Here is a 24,977-nt window from a genome sequence, read left to right as displayed (position 1 = left end):
TCACGGACCTTTCTTCTGCGTTGGTGTTTTCATTGTCAGACACCAGATATGCAGTTGCCATGGTGACAGCTGGAGATCCATTGACACAAATGCAGACTAGATGGAAACAAGTGTATGGGGATTTTATGTAATGCTATAGACTCTTTCAATAGCATAAGTAAACATGTGCATTTCTATTGCATTCCCCTTGGCACAGAAAACAACACTGAACTATGGATACTTTGGGACTAACAAAAAGGTTTTGAAGTTGACATTTCATAGAGCAGTACGAGTTAAGTTTGATTCATTTTCATTTCAAAATATCTGTGTTGGTTTTGAACGTTTCAGCCGGAAACCCTCTATGAACAGATTGAAAGGGTCCTGTGTGTTTTGCCCATTGTGTTGGCCCCTGGGGAATCCCTGCTGCTTCAGTTCTAAAGTCTCCTCACCCATGAGAAACGACATGCTCAGAGACACTCGGCCAAATGTACAGCAGCACTTCCATATTAGCACCCTTTATAGTCTTCAGTGCATGTATGGATGAACAGACCGCTCGTGACTAAAACCATATGGAGCGCAGAATGAGAAGTTGTGTGTCCTCGTTTATGCACATGCATCCATTGGAAATGTGTGATGCATAATTCTGTGATGTGTAAGAAGCGACTTGTTTATGTATTTTGTTTGTGAGCAGATTTCAGTTAGATGTGTGAATAGGAGAACCTTCAAGATGTAGTGGAATCAGCACTCCGAGCACCAGGTCTGCTCACTTGTACAATTGTATAATGTACTCTCACTTTTATGCCTTTTACTTTTTCATGTCATCCTCTTCCCTATGTGATGTAGTATTGCTACACTATTGAATTTGTTTACTGTAGTTGCATACTGCATGTAGCATAGTAGTGTATACTCATGCGTGTGTGTGTGTGTGTGTGTGTGTGTATAGTATAGAAGTGTGTATATATACTCTTTTGATCCCTTGAGGGAAATTTGGTCTCTGCATTTATCCCAATCCATGAATTAGTGAAACACACACAGCACACAGTGTACACACAGTGAGGTGAAACACACACTAACCCCGGCGCAGTGAGCTGCCTGCATCAACAGCGGCGCTCGAGGAGCAGTGAGGGGTTAGGTGCCTTGCTCAAGGGCACTTTAGCCTTGCCTACTGGTCCGGGTTCGACCGGCAACCCTCCGGTTACAGGTCCGAAGTGCTAACCAGTAGGTTACGGCTGCTCCTAAAAGAGTAGGTGTGTGTGTGTGTGTGTGTGTTCATGTTGACAGTAGAGGCTAAGGACTACAGTGGAAGCTGTAAAAAATGAATGAAGACATTGAATTATAGATGCTTGCGAAGTTAGTGATATCCCGATCTTGAGAAGGGTGCTGTCTAGGGCTGTGTTTGGAGATTTGAGATTTATTCAAATCTTTTATTCAACGTCTTGTCTGATTCCTTGCTAAATATTGGATTGCAGTGATGGTTATTCCAAAGCAGTATTAAAACCCTCAAATGTCTGCAGTTAATGTGGTGACATTAAAGGCAGGCCTTGAGTCCTGGAGCTGGAGTAGTAGTGTGTTTCAGTTTCAAGTGTTCATTAAAAGAGCAGGACGCAGGGTGTGGGAATTGAAGAGTTATTCCAAACATATGTTGCCCATGTGAAAAAGCAATTGCCCCACTAAATGAATAAGTGATTGTGGCACCCTTGGCTGCAGCAACTGCAATTTAACGTTTGTGATGAGTTTTTTTACATCGCTGTGGAGCAATATTAGTCTGCTCGTCTTTGCAGAATTGTTTTAAATCAACAACATTGGACGGTGAACTGCCCATTTCAGCTGTCTTTCCACAGCCTCCTACTTGAATTCAAGTCAGGACTTTGAATAGGCCACCCCAAAACTTAATTTTATTTCTCTCGAGGCGTTTTACAATGTGACAAAAAAACATCCATAATCCCACCCCGACATTCTGTCGCACCCGACGTGAGGAAAACAAAAGTAATAAACAGACATTTAATACAGACAAAGAAACATTTATTTTGCTTGTGTGCTGTGGATCATGCTGCATAACCTGACTGCTCTTGAGCTTTAGGACATGAACTGATGTCTCGACATCCTCCTTTGTGTGTGTGCAAAATTGTTAACTGTTAACTGCTGTGTGTGTGTGTGTGTGTGTGTGTCTGTCTGTCTGTCTGTGGCAACAATTGCCACCAACTTACCACAAGTCTATCTATCTAATCTATCTATCGTCCTGTAGTACCCTATATCCGTTGTGTGTGTGTGTCAGTGAAGGTGTGTTTGTTCCTCAGACTGGCTGCGTAAGCCCCGTGTGCTGAAGAGTGTGTCCTGCATGCTGGACAGGCTGGTGCTGGTGCTGTCCCCCTCTCTGGAGCGCTTTGAGCAAGACCTGCTGCACCTGCTCACAGTTGACAGTCATAACACGGTGAGTCGTCTCTCGCACACAATATATCTCTGTGTGTGTCCTTGTGCATGTAGAAGAGTGTCTGCACATTTGTGTGTGTGTGTGTGTGTGCGTGTGTGTGTATTTGTACCTGTATACCCCATGGCCTGTTTTGTGACCAGTGAAATTTAAAGAGAATCTGTGAATTAAGACACACAATATATCTCTGTGTGTGTCCTTGTGCATGTAGAAGAGTGTCTGCACATTTGTGTGTGTGTGTGTGTGTGCGTGTGTGTGTATTTGTACCTGTATACCCCATGGCCTGTTTTGTGACCAGTGAAATTTAAAGAGAATCTGTGAATTAAGACTTGATGTCAAAGTGTCCAGTCATAATACAAAATGCAGCTATAATGCCGGCTATCCCTTAAGAGAACATTTGTGTTCTGACGGTGAATCAACCAAAAGGGCGCAACGTCCCCTGAAGTGATGACTGAAAGCTTGCTGTGCAGAGGAAACCTTTAGTCATCAGTAGTAACCCTTTATGTTGTTTTGGCCTCCATGTCCAACAAGGCGAAATGACACCAAAGGTGCAATCGGAAAGACAGCAGAGTGTAAAGGAGATGGTATAGTCCTCCGCTGTGCAATCGGAAAGACAGCAGAGTGTAAAGGAGATGGTATAGTCCTCCGCTGTGCAATCGGAAAGACAGCAGAGTGTAAAGGAGATGGTATAGTCCTCCGCTGTGCAATCGGAAAGACAGCAGAGTGTAAAGGAGATGGTATAGTCCTCCGCTGTGCAATCGGAAAGACAGCAGAGTGTAAAGGAGATGGTATAGTCCTCCGCTGTGCAATCGGGAAGACAGCAGAGTGTAAAGGAGATGGTATAGTCCTCCGCTGTGCAATCGGGAAGACAGCAGAGTAAAGGAGATGGTATAGTCCTCCGCTGTGCAATCGGAAAGACAGCAGAGTGTAAAGGAGATGGTATAGTCCTCCGCTGTGCAATCGGGAAGACAGCAGATTAAAGGAGATGGTATAGTCCTCCGCTGTGCCTTCCTGTTGTCTAGTGCCACGGCAATACAGATCGTACCTTCCTGTTCTCCAGTGCTGTGGCCCTACAGATCGTACCTTCCTGTTCACTAGTGCCGCGGCAATACAGATCGTACCTTTCTGTTCTCCAGTGCTGTGGCCCTACAGATCGTACCTTCCTGTTCTCTAGTGCCGCGGCAATACAGATCGTACCTTTCTGTTCTCCAGTGCTGTGGCCCTACAGATCGTACCTTCCTGTTCTCTAGTGCCGCGGCAATACAGACCGTACCTTCCTGTTCTCCAGTACTGTGGCCCTACAGATCGTACCTTCCTGTTCACTAGTGCCGCGGCAATACAAATCGTACCTTCCTGTTCTCCAGTGCTGTGGCCCTACAGATCGTACCTTCCTGTTCTCTAGTGCCGCGGCAATACAGACCGTACCTTCCTGTTCTCCAGTACTGTGGCCCTACTGACCGTACCTTCCTGTTCTCTAGTGCCGCGGCAATACAGACCGTACCTTCCTGTTCTCCAGTGCTGTGGCCCTACTGACCGTACCTTCCGTAGGAAAGGAACCGTAGGAAAGCTCCAGTTAGACTCTGCTGCTCCAGTCATACTCTGCTGCTCTGCTCCTTCAGCTGCAGTGCCCAGAGTGCTCAGTGTGGCACTCTGAATAAATGAATGACAGTTTCAACAGCATTGCGAATTTAGAATGTGCCAGAGTGTGCTATGCTCTGCTATGCTCGGTAGTGGCATATTGCTGAGGTCAGGATCCGCCAAAGGGTTTCCTGCCCTGGGGGTTTTGTGCCCACATCCAGAGGCAATTGCCATATTGTTCACATATCAGGTCAGACATGTTGTTTTTTTAACTACATTTGTTGCATTTCACATCTAAAAAATTCGTACTCAACATTGGACTTGTGGCCTTAGCAGTACACCTGCCAAATGAGAAGTTGGTCGAACAAATCGGTTCAAAGATATGCAAAGAACAGGCATGCTCACTAGCATACAGACATTCCTTGCTGTATAGATAGATGTTGGCGTAGTGTAAAAAAACACACGCATACAGACAACCGGCACTTTGTATGTGCTGCACGTACAAGCTAACCTGACTCTCGCCAGATGAATTTTGTTCCTCCTAGCTCCACTCATCCATCTGGGATCGATCCATTGGAGTGGTGCTTCAGAAGGCTGGGCCTTAACAAAAAACCCTTGCATATGATTGGATAAGCCACTTGTCCGTCATCTATTGACGTGCTACTTCAACCACTCACATCGAAGCCAACCCGCCCTGCGTCCTGATTGGCTCTACCATACAATCTCGTGCCGAAATCACTCTCAACGGAACCGATCCCAGATGGATGTGAGTGGAGCTAGGTGGAAAGAAATTCATCTGGCGAGAGTCAGGTTACGTACAAGCCCCCTTTTAGGGGAAATATGACCGTTTTTATTGAATGGAAACCTATGGAGCTGCATTGAAGTGAGGAGTGAAAAGAGCTTGTACTTACTAAATCTTTGATCAATCATGAATAAAAGGCACAAAATAAGGTTGGTGTGAGAGTCATCTGTGTTCATGGGATTAAGGTGACCATTACATTCCTATGTTTTGCTATTTTCCAGTTTACTGGAAAATGGAACAGGAGTGTCATGAACGATTAGTCACAGTCATGCTGCCTGTGGCTGACTGTAAAACTAAGTTCGGCAAGCTTAACTTTATATGTCATAACGTCAACTAAACATACTGTAAGTCAACCCTTAATTCTATCACTTGAAATAAGAACATATTTCCTACAACTAGGTGAGATAATTGACCATATTATACTAAAGTTCCACAGTTAGCTATCTAGCAAGCTAACATTTTACATTGGATATTATGGTAAGTGTTAGCTACGGGCTAAATTTGTCCTCAACATTGGGGTATTGGAAACTAATTAGGTTGGTAATGTACATAGGTTCGACATGAGTCAGTTACATTTCTTCATAACCGTTGTGTTAGTAAAACGATTGAATGTCCTGTGAATTAATAACTAGAAGTAATGTGTGACTACTAGCTGTCTTTCCCACTGGAATCAATTAAATAATGCTAACTTGTCTTCCCCTAAAAAGGGGCGTGAATCTGTTCAAATGCATTCTATGAAGTTGCGCCGGTTGTGAGAATGCACACTTACACCCTCTCTCTCATGCACACACTTTAGCTGGCATGTGTGTAGCAGCCTCGCAAGGTGCCTGGCTGCTGTGACGTGTGTGAGGTGATAATTTGCTCCTGATTGATGCAATGTCTGTAGTGAAACCAGGGAACAGGCTGTGACCTTTTAGGTGTCACTGCTGATAAAGCCATCTTTGAGGTGATGCTGACGTGTTTGTGTGCATGTGTGAGTGAGTGTGGGTGTTTCTCTCTCCTGTGTGTGTGTATGTGAGTGAGTGTGGGTGTTTCTTTTTTTTGTGTGTGAGTGTGTGTGTGTGTGTGTGTGTGTGTGTTTGAGTGAGTGTGGGTGTTTCTTTTTTGTTTGCGTGTGTGTGTGTGCGTGTGTGTGTGAGAGAGGCCATATTATATACAAGCCATAGGCGTGGTGTGTGTAACCGGCCGGAGTGGTATGTGGATGTGTGGGATGTGTAACAGGATGGATCCCCCCACCCTACACACAGCCCTGACTCAGTTGGGCAGCTTTATCACCCTACACTACGGTGGGCTGGAGCTAAATGTTCAGTCGCTGCACTTCCTCATTATTGTCATTTTTCCGCAGGCGTTTTCTCGTGGCCCATTTGTCACCACTCCCTTCCATTTCATCTAGTCAGAAGGAAGTTCATTTCGTGCTCATCAAATTTTAATTGAAGTCAACATTTTGTGTGGGATATTAGTGTTCGGTGCTGCGCCGGGCCTGATTGTAATTCTGAGCTGTCACACTAACTCACGAGTGGATGCCTGAATGCGTCTTTTCTTCTGGTAAATTGAAGTCCGAAGCATCTAATGAGTTATTGATCCAGATTGATAATGTTGTTGATGTAGCCTATATTGTGGTTAGATCAATGAGACGGTCATTTCATTCAGGGCTATGCAACTTTGTTTTGGATTTCTGTGTGCTGTAGAGCATTTTGCTGCTCAGAATGGCCCTTTAGGTTTATGTGGGTCGTTGGATGCAATTCTTCATATTGTATAGACTTTATACATGACCTTATTCTATCTTACGACTTCAAAGAGAGAAAGGGGGAGAGAGTGAGACAGAAAAAGAAAGAGAGAAAACAATATCTTCTCTCTACTGGTGTGTTGTTTCAACTCACTTCTCTCTGTTGCTGTTCAGAGCCTAGCAGCCTATCTCTTGATCTCGTACAGAAATGGTTCATCTCTAGTCTTAACAACATTGAAACGTGTATTGTTTGGTGTTAGGCTAGTGCTCTTTGACCTGTGGTTTACCATAACTGTTATTCCTGTGAAACAGAGTGAGTGAATTCCCAAATGGAACAGGATGGTTGGTGGTTAATAGTCGTCCTGCATTTCTCCGTGCGTAATGTGCGCGAACAGCTGAATGCAGAACTGAGCCCGCTGGCCCAGCGTGTGTGTGGAGTAATGGGCCTCGCTGCTGGAAGTGGGCTATCAGTGCTGCTGCTGCTGCCGCCGCCGCCAGGGTGATGAATTGAAGTGGTTGCATCAGCATGAGGAGGCGTGTGTTTTCATTCCTCTCTCTGAGCTGCAGGAGAAGCTCATCTATTACCACTCCTCCTCAGCACGCCCTCTCTCGGGGTGAAACCATGGTTACGGCTCCCAGGGACCGGCCACTTGTTAAGGATCTGTAAATCAAATGATGAGACAGGGAGAGCAGGGGAAAAGAGAAAAAATGGCCATCCAACTTCTGTGTGTAAGGGAGAGTGTGTGTGTGTGTGTGTGTGTGTGTGTGTGTCTGTGTCTGTGTGTGTGTGTGTGTGTGAGAGAGAGAGTGTGTGTTTGAGTGTCAGTGTGTTTGACAGTGGTGTGCGTGAGTGTCAGTGGTGTGAGTGAGTGTGTGTGTCTGAGTGACAGTGGAGTGTGTGAGTGTCAGTGGTGTACATAAGTGAGTGAGTGGGTGAGTGTGTGTGTGGTGTGTGTGAGGGTCAGTCGTGTTTGTTTGTGTGAGTGTCAATGGTGTGGGTGTGTGTGTGTGTTTGTGAGTGTGGTGTGTGTGTGTGAGTGTGGTCAGGCAGGGCCTCTCTCTCTCTCTCTCTCTCTCTCTCTCTCTCTCTTTTTCTCTCTTTTTCTCTCTGTGTGAGCGTGCGGCTCTGACCCCACACGGCAGCTCAGCAGGAACCCTTCAACAGAGCTGGGGTGCCGCACAGCATGGCTGCAGCTGATTCATGCGCACTGGAGTCCTCCCAGCTTCCCACACACACACACACAGTACACACACAGCACACACACACACACACACACACACACACACACACACACACACACACACACATACATATATACATACATACAAACACACCTACACACACACACGCGCGCACACACACACACACACACACAAAGCCTCCAAACACCATTGATATGGTAATGGGGCAGCACTGGCCGTGGGAGGATGCAGAGGGGAATCATAAGAAAGAGACCGAGATAGAGACGGTGCTGAGAGAAGATAGAGAGATTGGAGAAAAGAGATAGAGAGAGAGAGAGCAAGAGAGGGGGGAGGAAAGAGAGAGAGATTGGAGGAAAGAGAGATAGGAAGAAATAGAAAGAGAGAATAAGAGAAATAGGAGGAAAGGGAAGATAGGAAAGAGAACGAGAGATAGAAGGAGAGATAGAGTGCTGAGAGAAGATCAAGGGAGAAAGACTACAGAGAGAGAGAGCAGTGGGAACATAGAAGAAGGAGAGAGTGAGGGATAGAGAATGTGCAGAGAAAATAGAATGAGGTAAGAGAGTGCAGAGGGAGTAGAGAGAGAAAAATAGAGGGAGGAAAGAAGGAGAGAGGCCAGAGAGAAGATGATTGAGCGTATGACCATGGTCACTAATGCAGATGTGTAGATCTTGTGGATGGAATTTTCACTCTGGAAGAGAGTGGAATAATGAAAATATATATTTAAATATAGATAGATAGATAGATAGATTAGGTTCGTACCTTAGGTTCGTACAAACCTCCCAGGTGATCCATCCTGAGTTGAACCAGACAAGGCCTGAAGCGTTGGGAAATAAGAGGGGAAGGGCTGAATGAATGAAGAGTTCCCTTCAGTATCTAGACCAAGCAGTCAGACACAGCACCCCCACTCACTGTAGCAGGAGGGGCTGTGAAACCTAGTGGCATTGCTCACCTCTGTTCTCTCTCTCTCTCCCTCCCTCACTCTGCCTCTCCCCTCAGCAGCACCGGACGCAGGAGTGGCTGTGAAACCTAGTAGCAGCCTAGTGTGTGTGTGTGGTGTGTGTGAGTGTCAGTGGTGTGTGAGTGTGTGATATATCAGTCACCTGGCGCTTACCTCTGCGCTCTTTCTCTCTCTCGCTCTCTCGCTCTGCCTCTCCCCTCAGCAGCATCGGACGCAGGAGGGCCCGACCCTAGTTGTCCAGGAGAGGAGGCTCCACGTGGGCGTCCACAACGGCTGGACCTTCCTGGAGGGGCCGCAGGTGCTGGTCCTGGAGCTTGAGTCAGCGGGGGGACCCCGTGGTCGCAGCGGCAGCTTCAGGCAGACCTCTGGGGGAGGCCTCAGGTGTGTGGCCCCGATAAGCCAACTGTTCCCACCTCACAGCCTCGTCTGACAGTCCCCTGGGTGTGTCCCACACAGTCAGAGGTCACTGCTGACCTCAGTAAGCACAGAAAAGCTCTTAGCCCCTGGGACTCCTAGACAGCAGCTCTGTGAACTCGCACAACTCCCGACTGAAGTTTGTAGTAGGGCTATCGCCTAAATTAGGGCTGTCACCTGATGTCACCTAAAGTCAATGCCATAATTAAAGGACTTTCATTAGAAAATTCGAAAACCAAGATGTTTTTAATATTTCAAAATAATATTTGATTGATGAACCTTACAAGTGTGTAGATTTGAACAGAGTCTGGTTTGGTTCTTACCAGGAGCTTTTACTGCCAAAAATATCTGATTTTGTTTACCGTTCTCTGAGTTTGGTCATGGGCTGTTGGGTGCCCTATTTCCACACACTCACTTGGCACAGCAACGGTTAGACCGAGAATTCTTGTCGCAAAATCAAAATTCCACTGAGCTCCAAGCAGTTTTGTACACGCAGCCTTACAACATTGTTTACAGCTCTACGAGTCACTGTAATTTTTACACAAAATTACACAATGTAATTTTTGGTACAGATATCATTTAGATACCCTAATGGGGTGGGTGCTTGCGTTTCTTTAGGAATCTACTGTCTTGGTTTGTATAGAAATTAATATTAAGTGACACATACACGTAAAAAGGCGAAAATAGGGCACTTGCGGAAATAGATCACTTTCTGATAGTAGACTGAAGTTAGTAGTAGGGCTAAGGTTATATATCTTTGTTAACTGCACTTCTCCTTGCTGCAGACTGAAGTTGTATGGTGCCCTAATGGACCAATCTTGGATCTCTTAAGAGTAACTCCATCGTGTCATTAGTCTGGTAACTCCATCGTGTCATTAGTCTGGTTATTCCATCGTGTCATTAGTCTGGTAACTCCATCGTGTCATTAGTCTGGTTATTCCATCGTGTCATAAGTCTGGTTATTCCATCGTGTCATTAGTCTGGTAACTCCATCGTGTCATTAGTCTGGTTACTCCATTGTGTCATTAGTCTGGTAACTCCATCGTGTCATTAGTCTGGTAACTCCATTGTGTCAGTTGTAATAGTTATAGGCAAGTTCCGACACAGATTCAGTGCAAGGAAAGTAGAATTCTTAATGTAGAGCATCCAGGACAGAAATGAATCCTTTGGAGTCATTTGTTTTCACACTGCTATAAAATCAACATGGAAACTATGAACAATATTGCTCAGGTGAAGCAATCTGTACATTGAACACATTTATATTTCTTATCTTATGAGGACAATTAAAGACCCGAAGCTATACATCTTTGGGCCAGCATCCTTTTCATTTTCCCCTTATCTAATAAAACATAAATGATTTTTAACCAATCCTCCGAACCATAAACCAACCTTTGCATCTCTGGCTCCTTATCATACAACACATGCCACTAACCTACCCTCTACCCCACCCCCCCACAACCGCAAACTCTCGTTCGAGTTGCTTATCTAACCAAATGCAGAGTAAAACGGCAGTGGCATGACCTAGCCTTGAACCATTATCATTTCCATCTCCCTGATCATCTCTTTATCTAATAACACACGCCACTATCCACTTTCCCATGCACTGCCCCTCCCCTGCTCAGACGAGGCCACACCGCTCTTATCAAATGCACGCAGGAGAAGGGGATTTGAAGGTTGGCCTGCCACAGCAGTGCCTGCAGTAAGATGCGAATGGGAACCTTCTAATCAAGCAGCCTGGCTCTCGCCACGTCCCTGTGCGACGACGACTTTATGAGAATGAGGCAATGAAAACCGGATCACCTGTGCAAATGGACAACTGATAGGCACATTTCAAGGTTGACTTGACGCTGTTTGTTTCCTATTATGGAATTTCTTTTATGTGGTAGACCAAAGAATATTTATAGAAGCTTATAAAAATGTTTCCATTGTAGCCTGCCTTTCCCAGCAGCATTCTGGTGATTCTATCACTGTAACTAATAGAGAATAATATTGTCATTTTTTTTGCGAGCCCAGGGCTCCCTTGAAAGAGAGACGTTATATCTCGTTGGGACTCACCTGGTAAAATAAAGGATAAATAAAACAACTAAATAAATAAACAATGGCCATTGCACTACAGTCCTTTTGAGAAGCACAACCCAGATTCACAAGTGTTCTAGGTTCTAGTGAAACACCTCTGTGTAACTCCACCCACCTGGCTTAAGAGTTGAGCTGTGATTAACCCGCTGAGTGACTGTAGATCCTCTGCGGCTCTCAGGTGGAAAGTTAGAGTGCCTGGCGTGTCTGAGCTCAGGAGCTGTGGAGTGAATGTAGGTATAACTCTGACTGACTCCACAATTACTGCTCAGTGGCTTTGAAATGTTTGGCTCCATGAGCCAACGCTGAGCAATGGCAGCCCTGTCTGCTGGACGGAGTGAGTAGAGCGATGGCTTTTAATTGGTGTTAATTCTTGACATCTGTGCACAGCAGGAAAACTGTCAGCGTGACAACAGCCATCACTGAATGTGGTATTCAGGAGAAGCTGGGCCGCTCTCAAATAACAGGCACCCAGCCAAGTGTGGAGCTGTGAACAAATTGAGAGTGAGAACACCTCACACATTTTTTGAGAAGTAGGACTAAATTTTTAGTAAATATAAAAAATGTATTTTGATGCTTAGGAAGAAGAAAAAAAAAACACTTGCTATACTGCTTTAATAGTTTGGTTTGTACATTATCACTTTCTGGACATTGGTGTTGCCTATTTAGCTTAACAGTAAACTAAAAAAAATGTTTTCTCTATGATTGTTTTAACCTGCCTTTACCTGTTTACAATGTAAAGGGTTATTGAGTACTTAGAAAAGTGCTCTATATATAAAAATGTATCATTATTATTATGTTTAGTATCTCTCTCGGCGTTGGTGTTGCCTATTTACCATAATTTACCATGTTGGGTGTTGCCTATTTTCTGGTTGCATGCTCGGATCGTGTGATGGGATCTTGAGGATTGAGACGATAAAGACATACAGTGGAAAGATTGGTCGAAACATGACAGTATGAGATCAATCATACATTGCAAAGATTAGTCGATCAATGGATCGGTCAGTCTGTGAGGAGGGTGTACTTGGTTGCTCTTTTTATAATGTTATGTCCCTCTGTTCTGCCCCTCTCTCTTTCCTCATTCAGTTCATCCTCTCCTGTGTTGGCGTTGAGGGGTGGCGTGGAGATGGAGATGGTTGCCCATCCAGCGTTTGCCCTCGTCTTCCAGCTGGAGTACGTCTTCTCCCTGACCGCCTCTGAGGGGAAGGTAAGGAATGGAGGAGGGGATGGATGGTGGGATAGAGAGATAGCGAGGTGGAGGAGTAGAGGGATAGAGGGGATAGCGAGGTGGAGGAGTAGAGGGATAGAGGGATAGCGAGGTGGAGGAGTAGAGGGATAGAGGGATAGCGAGGTGGAGGAGTGCAAGGATACCAGGGTTGGTGGAGGGATAGAGAGATGGAGGAGTGGAGGGATAGAGGGCCAGAGGGATGGATGGATTGAGGGATAAAGATGAAAGGTTGGAGAGATAGTGAGATGGCTGGTTAGAGAGATGGAGGAGTGGAATGATAGTGGTATGGAGGGATAGAGAGACAGAGCAGTAGAGAGAAAGATAGTGGGAGAGAGAGAGAGGTGGAGTGATAGTGGTATGGAGGAATAGAGACAGAAGTGGAGAGATTGAAGGATAGAGGGATAGAGAAGTTGTATGGAGGATGGAAGAATAGAGAGGGGGAGAAATAGAGGGATGGAAGGATAGAGAGATTGATGAGTGGAGGGATAGTGGGATAAAGAGATGGAGGAGTGTGGAAGGATAAAGGATCAGATTGATGAGTGGAGGGATAGTGGGATAAAGAGATGGAGGAGTGTGGAAGGATAAAGGATCAGATGGATGGATTGCGAGATAGAGAGATAGTTGTGGGAAGATAGAGGTAAAGGGTTTGTTGCTGCAGACAATTGATACTTTTGAACTGTATTCTTCACCATAGATGAGTGTGGCAAGGCTGTATCTCCATCACATTATCAAACATGGCTATTGCATATTGTGCAACCCTAGGGTGCACCCCTCCTCCACTGGGCTTAAATGTGAAGGGGGGGGGGGGGGGGTAGATTTACACCATTTCATATTAATAAAAAAAGAGAAGAAAGAAAAAAAATGCTCAGGAGCTTCCCTCTTACATTTTCTAAAGCAATTGTCAACATCAAGTGGCGAGAAATGGCTGCAGTATGAGTTCCATCATCCCTTCTCCGGACCACTCATTCAAACACTTGAGATAAATATATCAGATATCTCAATCAGTTTTGTTTTTGTGTGGGCTTACTGGGCTTACTCTACTTAGCCACGGCTGCGGCAATGCCTCCTTGTGGGCAGGTTAAAGAGGCACCAATTAACAACCGCAACTAAACAAACAAATATCAAAGCATCCCCTTCATGAGCATCTACAGTACACACACACACACACACACACACACACACACACACACACACACACACACACACACAGAGACACACACACACACACACACACACAGACACACACACACGCACACACACACACACACACACACTCAGGTGGTTATGCAGGAGCGCACCGGGGGAGGAGTTGAGGTTTACTGAAACATTCAAACTTGCAGGCAGACTTGGAAGAGTCTTTTTAGCGCCGTGTTGGTGAGTGTTAAGATGACTGCTGAAGATCCAGAGGTGTGTGGACAGCACCCTTCACACACACACACACACACACACACACACAAACACACACACACACACACACAAACACACACACACCAGTATGTCTGTGTCGTGGTGTTAAAGAGAAGAAAGAGTGCTGTGCATTCATATTTTATGAAATGTGTGATTTTCAGTGTGTTTGGAGAAGAGCCTGTGTGTGTGTGAGAGAGAGAGAGATAGAGTAAGTAAAATGAGAGAGAGATCGATATAGGAAAATTACCTATCGGTCCACTGAGACGGCAGGAGTTTGACCTGAAGATCGAAAAAAAAACTAAAAAAAAACAGATATTTATGGCCTTTATGACTATGTCTAGCAGGGTCTAGCAAGGATTGTGACTCTAAAACCTCACAATGAGCTCCGTTATTAAAACAGCTGGAACAATTTTTTGTCTGGCATTGTTTCTCACTAGAAAATAGGAGCAGGGTGATTGAAATTGAGTGATTGAAGCAGGGAGAGAAACTGAGCTATAGATTAAGTGTGTTCATCATGGGGCATAGAAGCTTCAACTCCATACGCTGTAGAACAGCGTGGTTTAGCGGCTCATCTGTTTGTCAAGTCAAGTCAAGTTTATTTATATAGCGCATTTCATACACAGAGGTCATTCAATGTGCTTTACATAAACAAAACCAAACAATAATAACAATTAAAAGTATAGAAGGGCAATATAGTCAAAGAATAGTTCAAAAGGTAAAGATCATAATAAAAAGAAAACATAAGGTAAAACACAAGGTAAAATAATTTAAAAATAGAGAATGATTAAAAAGACAAAATAAAAGACACAAGGTAGAATAATTGTCAAGATTCAGAAATTCAGATTCAGAAATTATAACTCAGTGCAGTTAGCAGAAAGCATCTGAGAACGTCATCTAACGTAATCCGAAAATTGGTTCCAGAGCTGAGCCGCATAGCAGCCAAAAGCTGCTTCACCATGTTTAGTTCTAACAGCAGGTTTTACTAACAGTTTTTTCTCCTGAGACCTGAGAGGTCTGGAGGGTGTGTACTGGAGGGGGCACCTAAGAATTGGAGTAGCGTGGTCAGTTCTTTTAGTTTTTGTGAGAACCCTAGATGCTGCATTTTGTATCACCTGAAGTCTGTGTTTGTGGTTCTTGGTAATACGCAACTTAAACTTGTCTCTGATGTGGCCTGTGAGGGCTGGGGATCTGTGTTCCGTGAGAGGTGGCTGTAGATTGGATGAGGAGTAGTGCCTCCTGTGTACACTAGGTGGTGCTGTTGATTGAGCAGAAGGTTTGTCATTCTCGATGGCAGAGCTCAGTCTATCATTTATAAGATCATACACACCAGTGTGTTGCAAGGTAATGCATTGAGGTGAGGTTTGGGCTCATTTTGGAAACTGTGCTTTTTGTCTGTTGTCTGTCTCTATCTCTGTGTCCATGTTTCTTTTCTGTTTCTTTTAGCCCACCCTTCTTTCTCAGTCTCTCTCAATCTTTCTCTGTCTCTGTGAAATTAAAATTTAAATATGAAACTGACTGCTAGCTGCTCACCAGCAGGTGGTGGCTCCCACTCCCAAAGCAGTGGAATGCTCCCCGCGAATTCATGGTTCTGTTACTTTTTCTGGTACTATCTAAATGAAGATTTTAAAACCCATATATCCACCACATTCACATCACAGGGGTGTTCAGGGGAGCGCAAGAAGGCCCTTTGATCTTTGGTCACAAGGTTTTGGATATCTGCCTTGCCCCATTATGACACACTGCACACCTTAGGAATAAGCAGAGGGTTGTGGTTAGGGTGGGGATGAGCATAGGGGTTAGGGTGGGGATGAGCATAGGGGTTGGTGTTAGGGTGGGGATGAGCATAGGGGTTGGTGTTAGGGTGGGGATGAACATAAGGGTTGGGGTTAGGGTGGGGATGACCATAAGGGTTGGTGTTAGAGTGGGGATGAGCATAAAGGGTAGGGTGGGGAGGAGCATAGGGGTTGGTGTTAGGGTGGGGATGAGCATAAGGGTTGGGGTTAGAGTGAGGATGAGCATAGGGGTTGGTGTTAGAGTGGGGATGAGCATAATGAGCACTACATACTCGCCGCACCCGACCGGTAGCGCTACAATGTGACGTCAAAATGACGTAGATCTCTCTGGCGCGCCAGGATTTTGGCCGGGTACCACACGGTAGCGCACCACTCTATTTTTTCAGCTGAGCGCGACAAACCGGAAACCGGAAAATGGACTAGTTCAAGGGCAAACAAGAGTTGCAGTGTTTTGTTACAGTAGTGAAGTAAGGGATAATGGACGACACGGTGGTCTGTTCACAGAAGTTAATGCCACTTGCATTGTGTTCATTTCCTGTTACAATTTAAATGTTTTAATCGCTAAAACTGTCTTGTTTGTAGAACTAATTTCTTCCGACACATATCAACTAACTAATTTCTCAACTTGCAGGACAAACTGCTGTTACTAGTTCTAAATGGATGGTTGCTACGGCCAAAAGCCAGTCGTTAGTTCTATCTCTCCCGTTGTCAAGCGGGCGTATCCCAAGATTCTGATGAACTTTAGCTTTGAAACATCGCTATTTTACTTAGCCTGCTGTCACCCATCTAGCTAAAAGCCACCTCCATCATATGCTACACTGTTGCCATGTTCTGAACGTCTGCATTCTCGCATTTTACAGCTCGGATGCAACGTGACAGTTCATTTAAACTTCACAACGAGTTCGGCGAATTAATATACAAGTGTGATACGGCCAACAAAATGGATCTACTTCATAGGTGTGCAAATAACATATGGTTAATGGTCGTTCTAAATTACGTAGGACAATGGGAAATTCAACCAAGCAGTGGAATAATTTTTAATAGTTTACTGGATAAGACAAAGTTAACAAAGTTACCAGAGAGAGTTGCAACACATGGAATTAAGAGGAAAGAATAGAAACAATTTATTTTCAAACAAAGGATATCTACTAAGACCTGAACAAAATCTCTTTCCACTTTAGGAAATTACACAAACTTAGCCAGCTGCTAGCTAGCTAGCCAGCTAACTAAAATGTTTAAATTATAAAAATTTCCCTCGGGATGACTAAAGTATCTATCTATATATCCATCTATCTATCTACCTGCACACACCTTGGAAACTAGATGATAATGAGGATGGTAGTTGTGAATAGCAGAAACCAAAGTCTGAAGTACCATCACAGAGGCTAGCTAGTGTTTCTTACTGCAGCTTCTTTTACTGTGTAACGTAGTTAGCGTTAGCCTTTTCACAACAGCGACACCTCTGTTCAGGAGAAGACAGCAAGTAGTGTCGCGACCGCCACGCGCGAGTATAAATAGGTATGGCGCTCCTGTGACGTCACATCGTCGCGCTACCGGTCGGGAGTGGCGAGTATGTTGAGCGCTGAAGGGTTGGGGTTAGAGTGAGGATGAGCAGGGGCGCCTTAATACCACCTGAGGCCCCTGGGCTATATGTTTTTAAGGCCCCCCCTTAAAGACCCCCCCCAAACCGCAAATACTAATTATGATACCCGGCCCACGATCTGACCCGCCTATTTACATAACATGCGCTTTTGGTTGATATAGCCTAACATGCAGTGTAGCCTATCATTATTGAGCCTATGTAAAACATTTACATAAACAGGAACAGAAAGCCCTTAATCACGTCAGCCTACCCATGACATCGCTTATCAAAAAGGTTAGCCTACTGCACGAAAACAACAGCGTTGAACTTTTACAACACTAGGCTAAGTTAAAAGATGGGTTACACATATGGACGTTTAAACGCTTTTCAAAAGTGCATGTGTTTGTCGTGTCGGGGGGTTCCCCAGGAGGTTTTTTGAAATTCTGTCTACTTAACACACCATTCTAACACAGATTGGGAGGGACGGAAATACTTTTAGCCTACAGAACAAGCAGCTGGCTCAGGTGACGTGAACATTGGCTACCTTATGCATTATCACTACTCTACATGGAGACATATCTCACGTTAACAATCAGAAAAACATAACATAGGATATTATTTGTGTGAATATGGGTTAGCACAAACTTAGCTTTTGGTGAACGGAGATGCAGATCACTAATTCATTTCTTTGCGCAACAGCCCATGTTCTGCGTTCACTCCAGTGAGACAAGTGAAATAGGCCTACATGTTTTTAAAGCCGTTTCATTGCCAGGCTATTTGCTACGATATTTACCTGCTATGCCTTCTGTTTTCATGGACAGTTACAGGAATCCACGTCATTCGTTTATCGTTGCTTCAATCCAACCCACGTTATCTCCAGAGTTTGTAAATTTGTCAGTCAGTTTCAGCCTCTCCTGTAGCTCCTCTACTACACCCTTTGGGATTTATTAAGTTTTGTTACATTTTGTTACACTTTAGAAGATAAGACAAAGGGGGCCTCTGCATCGATGTCATTGTAGAGCAGTGCAATGTGCTCAATTATGTAGGCTAGCTCCAGAGTAGGCTAATGACTGACGCCGCGAATACGGACACGGCCGTTTATTATTATTGATTATCATTATTATTATTAGGTTCAGCCCAGGTAAGCCCCTGCATTAAGGCGCCAGTGAGGATGAGCATAGGGGTTGGTGTTAGGGTGGGGTTGAGCATTTGGGTTGGTGTTAGAATAGAATCATTTGATTTCATTAGACATATACAGTATATTAGAGATAAAAGCCATGTCAGGGATAAACAATAAAGTCAAGAGATTTATTTCCATATTGTCCCTGTTGTTGAAAGGCAAGAGTGACGCCAAGCCGCAATTAATTGTAAGTAAACAAAAAGACTGTAAAAAACACAAAATAGTAATGATGATACATAGTTAATTAGATGCAAATCAAGTCAAAAGCCTTAATGGCAGAATCTAAACATCCCACTAACAACCCTAACCCTAACCCACTGCTCTACTTATTTGCTTCTCTATAGAATGTCGAGTTAAACAAAAGCTTGATGACTGGCATTCTGTACTGATGATGTTTGTGATTGGGCAGAATGACTCTGTCAGCTGTTGTTGACTGAGTGTTTCTTTGAGAGGACCATTTGTCTTTCATCTGTTGTCATGGCAGTGGATAATGATAGTGTGCTTACAAACATCTTTCCAGGCCAGTAATTAGGCAGGAGGTTTGGGGCCAGGGGCAACAACTGTTGGGAATGCTGACAGTAGGCAGAGGCTACTGCTGACAGGAGTGACACACAGCCCTCTTGCCTGATTGGGATTCTGTCAGCATCGTAGATCCCAAAGAGCATACCGCCCCCTCAGCGAGCCATCTCTGGAACCTCCTTACAAACTAACGAACAGTGTTGGAGATGGAGGCTCCCATGCTGTCATCACAATTGATCTGCACTCGATTGCTCTTCCTTACCGACCAGCTGTTTTTGTCTCGGTAGACTGAAATTGAACTTTACGGTCTGAAACTGAATTGTGAGAACTGAATGTGAAAGTGCAAAGAGCAACATTTTCAGTGAGGATAATTTATGAGTTCAATTTCAAAATCTTATATTCAATTTCAAGTTGACAGGGATTCAGTTTTAATCTAATGAATTCAATTTCAGCATATACTATTCAAATTCGGTTTCTCAATACAATTGCTCAAATTCAGCAATTCAAATGCAAATACAACATATTCAAATTTGGTTTGAGGCGACACAAGTTTAACTCCATACTTCCCTTTGTTAAGCGAACTTTGGTTTGTGAAATATGTATTATTATTATTATTATTATTATTATTATTATTATTATTGTAGTATTAGTATTATTGTTATTGATCATACTTATGACAACATGACTAATAATAATAGCAATAATAATGGTTGGATTAGCAGTAGTTGACACATATCTCTGATATATGTCTTGAGCGTAGGCTGCGTAGTTATCTTAGAAACACAATCGAATGACATGGCATGTGAAGCTACACAGAAAACAGAGGAACATTCTCAGACAGTGTATTTTGCTTTAATTGGATGTCAGTCAGGGAGAGTGCGGATGAGGGATTTCTGTATTTTCTGACTTGTCGTGAGAAGATGTACACACCATGACACCTTTAATGATAAGAGAAAAAACAAAAAACAAAACAAAGCAAAAACTACAAACAACGTCTCCATCGAGATGCTCATTAGCAGTTTTTGGCCAGCCCTTCCTCTCTCCCTTCGGCAGTCAGCGCTGTGTATTTGTTTTTATTTATCTTATCTCCTGCGCATGCCATGCATTATTATACTTCTGTCCAACACTCACATTTATTTCATTATTAGTGGAACTGGAAAATGCCATAGAAATCTTAAAGAAATATTAATTATTTTTCGTTCAGAAGCTTTATGAAAAGGTGATGTCTCTGGTCATCTCTTCCTGTGTTACTGTTGGTGAATATGCCCCTTTTCAACTGGGACTTTTAGAGCAGGTACACTGCCTGGCCAAAAAAAAAAAAAGGTCACCACATGGATTTAAACTGAGCAAATAGGTAAGAGCCTCGCTGTTGAGGCAATGCTATGACCTGGGGTTGCTGCAGTTGGTCAGGTCTAGGTTCAGCAACGTTATGTGCCCAAAGAATGAGGTCAGCTGACTGTCTGAATATACTGAATGACCAAGTGATTCCATCAGTGGATTTTTTCCTTCCCTGATGGCACTGGCATATTCCAAGATGACAATGCCAGGATTTATCGGGCTCTAATTGTGAGAGAGTGGTTCAGGGAGCATGAGACATCCTTTTTACACATAGATTGGCCACCACAGAGTCCAGACCTTTAAAAAAAAAGCTAAAGGCGGTCTAGTGAAATATTGGAGTGTGTGACCTTTTTTTAGGCCAGGCAGTGTACTGTATCTCTCCGTATGTTACTTTTGGTGTTGAGGTCCCTTTTAAACTGGGAATGTTAGGGCAGATACAGTATCTTTCCCTGTGTTACTGTTGATGTGGATGCCCCTCTTAAACTGGGAATGTTAGGGCAGATATCTCTCTGTGTGTTACTGTTGGTGAACATGCCCCTTTTAAACTGGGAACGTTAGGGCAGATATCTCGGTATGTTACTTTTGGTGTTGAGGTCCCTTTTAAACTGGGAACGTTGAATAGCCGGGCAGATAATCCCTTCTAATTACCATGAATGTGGGAGCCAGATAGAGCAAGTTGTAACGCCTCAGCCTTCTCCATTCAGTGGGCAAAAGCCCTGCCAGCCTTCTCTTTGTGTGGCTATGTGTGTGTGTATGTGTGTGTGAGAGAGAGAGAGAAAGAGAGAGAATGTGAGGGTGTGTGTGTGTCAGAGAGAGAGAGAGAGAGAGATAGAGAGAACGTGAGGGTGGGTGTGTGTGTGTCAGTGAGAGAGAGAGAGAGAGAGAGAGAGAGAGAGAGGGAGGGAGGGAGGGATGGATGGATAGAGAGAGAGAGAGAGAGAGAATGTGTGTGTGAGAAGAGAGACAGAAAATGTGAGTGAGAAATGTGTGTGTTTTATAACAGCATCTTGTGGAAATATATGTATGTGTATGTATTAGGACGGTCAAACGATAAAAAAATGTAATTGTCATTAATCACATGAAATTGTATACAATCAATTTTGAAATAGGCTACTTAAATTACAGCTGAGCTAAAAATTGACCGTTTGCCTTCAAGTTTCATGTCAGCTATGAGACAAGTAGCAGATCTTTTCAATGTAGGCTGACATTTATTGACCATAGACCACAGAGACATAACAGAATATGATGTTGCATGACTAGTGCATAGACAGAACACATTATGTACATTTCACAATATGTTCTTTTTAAAATAATGGACAGAGATTTACATTAGGCCTATGTGCAAAACATCACTGGGGAATATGGCCTAATATAGCCTTATTTAGCTGCAGGGTCAGAATGCTGTAATGTGTTCTTGAGGGCAAAGAGGAAATCTAGGCTTTCTCTTGACAGCTCCTGCAACTGGAAGGCAATTTTGAGAGAATCACAGCTGTTTCAGTTTTGGAGCCTATAACAATACTTCATCTTGGTCTATCATGATGACATGGTATTTCAGCACCACTGCAAGTGTGTTGGACGAAACGAGAGATGTATTTCACAGTCTTAAAGATATCTAACTGGCAGTAACTGTCCTCTGTCTTTTTGAGAATCTGTTTAGTTTAGAAAAAACTTCACTGCATTCACTACAACCCGTAGCTTCACTACTTAATCTAATTAGACCTCTTGCAGGTGCACTTGACAGCTTGTTGAGCAACATTTTACCACAAAGTTAATGTTGTAACTCTCTTTAGTGTCCTAGTCGATCGATATGGAAAATACAAGTTCCATTTTAGCAGAGATTGAGTCTCAACTTGAGATAACTGCACAGAACTTTCTTGTGGATATTATAGCCCAGTTGATTATTGGGTAGAACATGCATTGGCGGCACAATTTCTTTTAACTGTGATAAAGCCAGATTTAGATTTAGAACACATTATTACAGTGTTAACTTTGATAGCCCTAGTGTGTGTGTGTCTGTCTGTCTGTCTCTGTGTGTGTTGGTTGATCCCCAGGCAAATCAGTATGTTTTTGTGAGCTCACATCTTAACGTTATTTGATTTACCACTGCTGAACAATTACACTTTGGATTTTCATTGTGGAACTGCTTCTGTAGATGAGTTCTTCAGATCCCTGTTAAACATCTTAAAATCGAGCATCTGCAGTGTGTTTACATAGTGTGTGTGTGTGTGTGTGTGTGTGTGTGTGTGTGTGTGTGTGTATGTGTGTTTTTTCGGTGTGTGTGTGTGTGTGTGTGTGTGTTTTTTTGTATGTGTGTGTGGTGTGGTGGGGGCTGAAGCAGATGCAGGCCTGAGCCCCTGCTTCGTTAACTGCTGAGGCTTGGTGATTTTGGCTCATGTGAGCTTCAGATTGGTTTTGCCCTCTTGGCCAAAGAGGTTTACTGTGTATTTGTGCTTGGGTTGGCTTTCCAAAGGGGCCGAGGCTCAGCAAAGCCCCCCTCATGGTGGACTTGTTTCTCCGGTCTGGTAATTAACTCTACACTGCAGCCTCTGCAACTGCTGGATGGAGTCCTGCCGCATCATGAGCCCTGCTATGATGTCTGTCTCTCGCCACTCTGATCAGGCACCAAATCAGTCACCCCTGCTGGAGAGGGGGGGGGGGGGGGGGGGGGGGGGAAGACCTCTTCCTCACACGGGCATGGCTTCTACAGTCTTCTTGGTAAAGTAGACCTATGTAGTGTATGGGGACATTGTTGAAAGTACAGGGATTTCCTAAAATCTGCAGACTGGCTAGATGAAGTATGCTTGATGAGATGGCTAATCCTTCCTCCTAATGGTATGTATGGCCTTCCTAATGGTCTGTGCTGTTCCACAGAGGATGGGCGTGGAGTGCTGGCCTTGCCTCTGCCTTACAGAGGGCTGTGAAGCCATTATCTCTCATTGTTGGGCTACATCAGTCCCTTCTCTCTGTGTTCTCTGAAGCAGTAGAGTGCTTCTTTTCTCCCCAAACACACTTGAACATTTTTGTTCTTCAAATATAGCCTGGATATCTGCACGGTTGTCACATTGTCTCTCTCTCTCTCACTCTCTCTCTCTATCTGTCTGTCTCTCTTTCGGTCTCTCTATCTCTCTCTTTCACACACACACACACACACACACACACATGCATGCCCGTGCATACAAAAGGAATTTGATTTGCAATACTTGTTAAACGTGGTACAGAGGGCCTCGTCGTCAGACTCTTTGAAGTCGCCTCCTATCGGAAGCATTGTCTCAGTATGAATCCATTATACATTGGCAGCTCAAACAAAAGCTCACAAGGGTTCCCACTAACCTAAAAAAGACATGCAAAGTCTGCAACATGCAAATGCGTGCTTGCTTCCATCAGTGCATCTGTACAGGTAGTCGAGGGCAGCATCAGCCTCAGGACCTTGTTAAAAGTCCTCTTCATTATGAGCGCCCCTTACGAGTGGCTCTTCATAACGAGGGCACGCTAGACTCTGCTGTGCATGGGAGATCAACTGGCGTCACACTGATGAGCCACTTGCTCATCTTGGACAACAGCATCAGGTGTCGGAGGTGTTTACAGTACATGAGAGCAGATGTTGGTGCTTTGATCAGGTAGCGCTGCCACACATCATGCAGTGTTCAAAGGGAAACAAGTCGTAGGTTGTTAACACATTTATGTACTGTATGTATGCATGCATGTGTTTCCTTGTGTGTGTGTGTGTGTGTGTGTGTTGTTGAGTCTGTCTGTGTGTGTGTTTGTATTTCTGTATGTGTGTATTTAGTGAAATGCATCTCCAAGTGAGCCAATGTGTGTGTGTGTGAGTGAGTGAGTTCAGGTGGCCAGTTCAAGGTGATAAACTTGACTGTATTTAGAATATTTGGCTCAGAACATCAATCCTGAGAAACTCAACTGAAAAGTAATTTTGAGGAAAGATGTCCTGTGCAGCTGTGCTACATAATCAACAGGAAGAGGGTAATAGGCCCTAATAGCCCCTAACCCTGTATGCGTGAATAGCCCCAAATCCGGTACGCCTGAATAACCCCTAAACCTGTATACCTGAATAGACCCTAACCCAGGGCTATTCAATTACAAATTCAGTTGGGTAGATGTGGGCCAGATGTTTTCAACGGCTGGTAAGGAACAAGTAATGACACCTTTGTAAACCAAACTAATTAATGTATTGAAAAACAAGTAATGTTTGTTCATAGTTTCCATTTTTATATTTGGTCACATCAAGCACATCAAAATGTGCATAAAACTTGATGTGTCTGTATCTGATGTGACCCATTGGGTGTGTTTGTAAACTGCTAGAGTACCAGGAGCACATTCTAGAACTTTGAAACTGTTCATAAATTTGGAGTGTTAATGGAATTGTTGTTTGTTTATTCAGAGCCTCCCATCCGAAGAGACAGAGTGGCAGAGCGTTATGTCAGTCTAACTGAAAACAGACGGTGTTTTGTGGAAATAGGAAAGATTACGGATGTATTTACAAATTATAGAGATCATACTTAGTAATTGGTTGCATAGTGTTAATCATCTTCGCTGTTGTCCATATTTTGATGGAAACATAAAGCCTTAATTCAATCTGCTGTTCACAGTATGTTCATGTCAATTTTGATCTATGAGAAACTAGATAGATCTTTTTCAGACTGCAGAGTGTTGTGAGGAATGTAGAAATATATATGTAAGTATGTATTTCTGAAAGCTCACCATTTTTTTAGGCCTGTTTTAAACCTGTCTGTTGTTTGAACAGGCCTGTTTTA

At 43.8% G+C, this 24,977-nt stretch overlaps 1 protein-coding gene across 1 annotated transcript in view; it reads left to right on the top strand.

Annotated features, from left to right (window-relative positions):
* nphp4 (nephronophthisis 4) overlaps positions 1-24,977 on the top strand; it is a 97,505-nt gene that overhangs the window by 37,103 nt on the left and 35,425 nt on the right. The window contains 3 exon segments of the mRNA XM_042098550.1: positions 2,277-2,410; positions 8,877-9,055; positions 12,248-12,368. Coding sequence (XP_041954484.1) covers positions 2,277-2,410; positions 8,877-9,055; positions 12,248-12,368 — 434 coding nt within the window.

The sequence above is a fragment of the Alosa sapidissima genome, chromosome 7 (genome assembly GCF_018492685.1).
Source record: "Alosa sapidissima isolate fAloSap1 chromosome 7, fAloSap1.pri, whole genome shotgun sequence".
NCBI lineage: Eukaryota > Metazoa > Chordata > Actinopteri > Clupeiformes > Clupeidae > Alosa > Alosa sapidissima.
This window is presented reverse-complemented; position numbering and strand designations above follow the sequence as displayed.